At 34.6% G+C, this 6,678-nt stretch overlaps 1 protein-coding gene across 6 annotated transcripts in view; it reads right to left on the reverse strand.

Annotated features, from left to right (window-relative positions):
* Positions 1–6,678, reverse strand: part of ZMYM2 (zinc finger MYM-type containing 2) — a 126,411-nt gene that overhangs the window by 17,884 nt on the left and 101,849 nt on the right. For all 6 annotated transcript variants that reach the window (XM_037745594.1, XM_037745595.1, XM_017548206.2 and 3 more), the window contains 3 exons: positions 5,583–5,677; positions 3,282–3,450; positions 2,608–2,759 (listed from right to left, as the gene is read on the reverse strand). In XM_037745594.1, the coding sequence (XP_037601522.1) occupies positions 2,608–2,759; positions 3,282–3,450; positions 5,583–5,677 (416 nt within the window). The remainder of the gene's footprint in view (positions 1–2,607; positions 2,760–3,281; positions 3,451–5,582; positions 5,678–6,678) is intronic.

Here is a 6,678-nt window from a genome sequence, read left to right on the forward strand (position 1 = left end):
AAAAAAACCTCAGAGTTACTTATTCTCATTAACATCTACAAAAATCATCAACAATATATTAGCACATCTAATCTGGCAAAATATAAAAAAGATAACATTATCAAGTGGAGTCTATCCAAGAATGTTAGGCTGGCTTAATGTCTGAAAATTAATAATCATACCATTATTAGTAAGAGGGAAAATCCATATCTTAACAGATGCAAAAAAGCAGTTGACAAAACTCAGTAAGCATTTATGATTATTATTTTTTTTTAAACCTCTTGGCAACAAAATAAAAAGTTAAAAAATCCTCAGTCAACTAAGAATGGAAGAAAACTTCCTCAACTTAGTAACAGGAAGCTACCAAAAAAACCCTAAAGCGTGCATCATACTTAACGGTTAAAGACAAAATACTTCCCTCTAACATCAGGAACTTGGCAAGAGTTTCTGCTATCACTAATTCCATTCAACACTGTACTAGGGGTTGGGTGGCAGGAGAGAAAAATGGGGGAAGGTCTCAAGCAATGTAATAAAGCATAGAAAAGAAAGATCAGAAAGATGTAAAACTGTCCTTATTCATAAGTGACATGATTGTGTATACAGAAAATTCTAAGATATATTTAAAAAATAACAAAAGACCACCTACTGGAATAGTGAACCTAAGAATATATAAAACTTAATTATATTTATATGTGCAAGTAATGCCCGAGGAAATAGCCAAAAGAGCAGAAAGCACTGTCTCTAGGGAGAGGAACTATAGAGACTAGAGATGGGTGGGACAGAGAACCCCTTATTTTGTTATTTTTATTGATTTTAAAAGTTTTATTATCTAAATAGTAAGCTTTTAAGCCTTGTTTCTAGCAGAAACTTCTTCTAAATGAAATTTCATACATAACCCCAAAACATAGCCCTTAAAAAGTAGAAATGAATTAAAACAAGAGGAGCCTAGAACTCAACCTCTCTCCTTCCTGCTGAGTTAATTTGCCACAACCCCAGTGCTGCTCTCTACAGCACTTTAAAAAACAGCTGATATAGATAACAGAATTATGTCTAAAATATAAATGTTCTCCTTAAAAAATTTCCACCATCATAAACAAACAAATACACACACACGCAAAAGCCCAAAATGGGATCTAGAGGTTTACTGTGTAAAAAGTCATGACAATCATCCAACTCAATGAGTAACTGTGTACATGTGGACAGCATGGTACAAGTAACAAAAGTAAGACCTAGCTTCCATTTGCTCTTAAGAGGATTTATAGGTAGTAAATAATTTGTTCTGAAACTAGAGTAGGAAGATGATTTCACCTATACCTGGAACAGTATAAATGCTATTCCTACTCTATCCCTCCCTCCTAGGTATGTATAATATAAGAAGAGGAGGGAAATACACACATGGGTCTTCAACCCTTCAGCCAGAACCACGGGAGTCACATGTTTCGGAATTCCTAATTGTCTGGATTTTACAGGAGAAACACATGGCATGTACATAATTATAATACATTAATATTCCTAGAGTGGTGTGGGTAAGCACTCTACTTATTTAGAAGCATTAACAATTCTATAGTAAATTCAATGGTTAACATTCAATGGATGAATATTAACACTAAGAGTAATAAATAAAGACAACAGTAGCTTCACAATTCTTTAAGTCAGGTTTTACTATTTAGTGTGTTTTCATGAAAAAAAAAAAAAAATCTGGTATTCAGATGTTTGGGGAATGATGGACCTATATTATTATCTAAGCATGAGGCTCAAAGTACATGTAAACCTATAAAAGGAGAATAAGAAAAAGTGAACCTATTCACGTATCTTTCAGGTTGCTATTGCAAGGTATGTGATGGTCCTTTAATACACAGTGATTTACAGCCATGCACTATGTATTTGCAACACCACTTACAGAATCTTAAGCAAATTTCTATCCTAAAGAAAAAGTAAATAAAACACAAATTAAGATAATTCTAGTTTTCTTCAGTATTTATTTCATTATCTAACACCTGTTAGCATAATAAAATTAACTTTAAGGCCTACAAATAAAACTCTGAAGAGATTTCCCCTGTCATCTACCATATTTCAAAATAAGTAAGACGTGAAGCTGGAGATTCTTTCTGACTTCTGGGCACAAATCTGTGGAATCTGTTCGGAACTAGAGGTCATTGCTTAAAGTTGATCATCGTGTTTACTGTAGAAAACAAACTGAGACATGTAGATGAAGTTTATCTTTACCCTTAAAGAAAGTTATCTTTTTATAAAATAGCCAAAGAATTAATGAGAAGTTATACTATTTAACGTGTATATATAAATGGTGGCAAATATACAACTTTGTTAGACGTGTTACAAAAGATGCCGAAGTTTTGAGTGGTCTGTCCATATCTTATTTTTCCCATAAATTCTTTTTGGTTTTGGTACAAAGTTTTGGAGAACTTCAAGTTTTTTAGAAACATATATACTGCATTACAGAAGAAACACAAAGTAACTAATCATTTATAATATCACGGTATTTCCAAAGAGACTAAATTTTTGTCTTTCTTGGTAAGCCAATAAAGGTTCCATAAAGCTGCAGGAACAAAAACTACCACAACTTTTCTTATTAATGTTATATCTGAAAGCAGCCATCAAGTTACTAACCTCCTGTATTCCAAGGCAAAGATAATAGATGCTGTCAGGTGCATAATTCTCTCCATTTGGCCTTCGGATCTCATTGACAAAATGAGCTAACCCATAGTTAAGCTCAGCTGTGGTGTGAGAGAGTAGATCCTCTTTTAACTTTACTGATTTAGCTAAAAACACAAAATAAAAATCAGTAATTGTTATTATTTACTGTCTTAAGAAACTTTCTGACATTATTCTTTATAAGAACTCTGAAGCAAAATAAAATGCATTCTTACAGGCATTTTAAGCTACCTACATTTATGGATTTTTTTTTCTTTTTTTTTTTTTGAGACAGAGTCTCACTCTGTCGCCCAGGCTGGAAAGCAGTGGTGCAATCTCGGCTTACTGCAACCTCTGCCTCCTGGGTTCAAGCCATTCTCTTGCCTCAGCCTCCCGAGTAGCTGGAACTACAGGTGCGTGCCACCACACCCACTTAACTTTTGTATTTTTAGTAGAGACAGGGTTTCATCATGTTGGCCAGGATGCGCTTCATCTCCTACCCTCGTGACCCACCCGCCACGGCCTCCCAAAGTGCTGGTTACAGGCGTGAGCCACTGCACCCAGCCTACGTATTTTAAATTTAAAGGTACACAATAACAGAAATCTTGATGTTAAACAGGACTTAGGAGAAACAAGATTAAAACACTTACGAGATTTTAACTCATCTAATACCAGAAGATCTTCATCAAGTTGCCTAGTTTTGACCCAGTGTTTCCAAGCGTTTACGCCATATGTATATTTGAAAGGAAAGCTGCATTCTGAATTGTCTGAACTATCATCATGAGACTGGTATCCTGATACAGCCTTTCTCTTGGCTCCCTATTAGTGAAAAAACACCACAGTAATGTCTTTTTTAAAGCCTACATTATTTCATTACTTTATAGAAGCCATCTCTCAACAAAGGCAAACTAGATTCAACCCCTGAACAACATGGTTTAAACTGTAGGGGTCTACTTCAACACACACGTTTTTCTATATGCCTGCCTCTCCTACCTCCTTCCACCTCTTCCAATTGAGCCATCTGATACAGCAAGACCAACCTTCCTCTTCCTCCTCAGCCTACTAAACATGAAAACAATGAGGATGATCTATTTCACTTAATGAATCGTAAATATATCTTCTCTCTCTTATGATTTTCTTGGTAACATTCTTTTCTCTAGCTAACTTTATTATAAAAATACAGTATGTAACATATAAAATAATGTTAATCAACTATTATCTGCAAGGCTTCCCATCAACAGTAGGCTACTAGTTGTTAGCTTTTTAGGGAGTCAAAGTAATATATGAATTTTTGACTGTGCAAGGGGGCTCAGTGAACAGTAGGCTACTAGTGGTTAACTTTTTAGGGAGTCAAAAGTTACACACAAATTTTTGACTATGCAGGGGGGATGAGCACCCCAACCACTGCATTGTAGAAGGGTCATTTGTAATTAAAAATATAGTTATTTGTTTAATCTGTCATGAAATTAGAAAAGAAAAAAATGAAATATAGGTAGGTATTTGCTTAGAACTGACTGGTATTCCTGAATCTGACAACAGTTACCTATAACACTTCAGGAAATATGATGTTTTCACATAGATCACTTTGTGCAACAAAATCATATTAAATTCTGCGGTAAGAGTCACCAATAATGAGAAAATAAATATAAGACAATTCATAAACTAACAATCTAAATATTACTGTAACAGAGAAATTGAAGAACTTTTCAACAACTCCATCTTATAAAGAATGACATTCCTTTTCACTTTATTTTATTTTATTATTTTTGAGACAGGGACTCGCTCTGCCGCCCATGCTAGAGTTTTGTCATCATGGTATCTCCCTTGCCAGGTAAGTATCCATGCTTGAGTTTTGTTTTGTTTGAGGCAAGGTCTCACTTTGTCGCCCAAGCTGGAGTACAGTGGCATGATCATAGTTCACTGCAACCTCAATCCTCTTCCTGAGTAGCTGGGACTACAGGCACATGCCACCATGCCTGGCTAATTTTTATTTTTTATTTTTTTGTTGAGACAAGAGGTCTCACTATGTTGCCCAGGTTGGTCTCAAACTCCTGGGCTCCAGCAATCCTCCCACCTCAGTCTTCCAAAAGCTGGATTATAGGTGCCACTCTGGTCTGGTCCCCTTTTCACTTTCCTGATAATACTGTTTACGATGCAAAAGTTTCTAATTTGGATGTAGTCCAATTTATTTATTTATTTTTCCTTTTTTCCCCCTGTGCTTTTGGTATCTTACCTAAGAAACTGCCTAAAATAAGGCCAGGAAGATTTAGGCCTATGTTTTCTTCTAAGAGTTTTATATTTTTAGCTTTTACATTTAGGTGTATGGCTCATTTTAACTTTTGTGTTTGGTGTCAAGCAGGAGTTCACCTTCATTCTACTGCAAGTACTACTCCCTTTTCAGGCTTTATCTTTCTTTTGGGAAAATTTTTGAACGCTATCTTTCTTAAAGTATTTTTAAAACGTGCTTTATATGTTGGAAGTCAGAGACAGAAAGTTGACAGAATATTAAAACAATTACACTTGTTAATGCATGTAGATTTGGTCTACCCGAATGATCAAACTGTCCAACATTTCTTTCTGTGTGTGTTGGAATGCCTAGAAGACACCAGATATAATAAACTGTGTACTTCAACTTCACTGATAAATCTCATTAGAAATAATGGTGGAAAAAACAGCTCCCTAGAAAACAGTCTAAATTCTTGTCAAAGAATTGAACTTACTACTTGAGCAACTATTTTCTATTTCTGACTTTGTACCAAGACAGTTTAGTTGAGGTTAATAACTCTGAGATATTTTTATTACTTGGAAATAGGTTACTTCTTAAATTCTTTTACAACAAAATATGTTCCCATATTCTCAGGCACACTAAAAGACCACTGTATCCTTCTCTGCCTATAGATATTGCTATATAGGATATTAAGTGAATGCAAGAATATTATTAAATTTTGTACCTTTTTTTTAGATCGAGGTCTGGGCTGTTCCTCATATTCTTCACCAAAAACAGGTGGTAATAAAAATTCATTTTCCATATCAAGTTCCTCAGCAGCTGACAACCAAATCAGAGCTTTTATTTTAAATGTAATAGCACAGGCTTATGTTACATAAACACAGCCAACAAAGAATTAATCACAGAATATAAACCAGCATTCACACATGGGGACATTCTGGGCTGGGCTGGGGAGTAAATGACTTGTACCTAACAAGGTCTGTAAATTTGACAAACCAAGTTCAAACTCCTAAAAACATATGTAAAATGAATATAAACACAGAATTTTCATGAAAATTACTATAGTCTGAAGTTCAGTGATAAGATCTAAATGGTCTCAGTACAAATCTGATTCAATCCATTAAATGTTTTTCCTAAAAATAAATGTTTTACATTCTACTCAGTGTGCTCACTAGCCATCCATGGATTAAGAAAATAATGAAAAATGGGACACATTTATTTCACAAAAGACCTGAAAAATAATTTTTTCTTTGAAGGTAATTTAATTTTCAAAAGGATCTTAAAAAATGCACTCTCTCTCTATATATATGTATATGTATATGTGTGTGTGTGTATATATATATATATATATGTACGTGTGTGTGTATATATACATACATACATATATATATATATACATATATATAATTTTTTTTTTTGAGACAGAGTTTCATTCCTATTGCCCAGGTTGGAGTGCAATGGTACAGTCTCGACTCACTGCAACCTCCACATTCCGGGTTCAAGTAATTCTGCCTCAGCCTCTGAAGTAGCTGGGATTACAGGTGCCCACCACCACATTCAGCTAATTTTTGTATTTTTAGTACAGACAGGGTTTCACCATGTTGGCCAGGCTGATCTCAAACTCCTGACCTCAGGTGATCCGCCCACATTGGCCTCCCAAAGTGCTGGGATTACAGGTGTGATCCACAGTGCCCAGAAGCTAACAATATTTTAAAATTAAAAAGGACACAAACACTTCTTTAAATTTTCTATAATGAATTACTTCTAGAAGTTTTAATTTTTTTTAAGGCTCTAAGACATTCTTTTTTTTTTTTTTTTTT

This window comes from Cebus imitator, unplaced genomic scaffold (assembly GCF_001604975.1).
Source record: "Cebus imitator isolate Cc_AM_T3 unplaced genomic scaffold, Cebus_imitator-1.0 Scaffold204, whole genome shotgun sequence".
Taxonomy (NCBI): Eukaryota; Metazoa; Chordata; class Mammalia; order Primates; family Cebidae; genus Cebus; species Cebus imitator.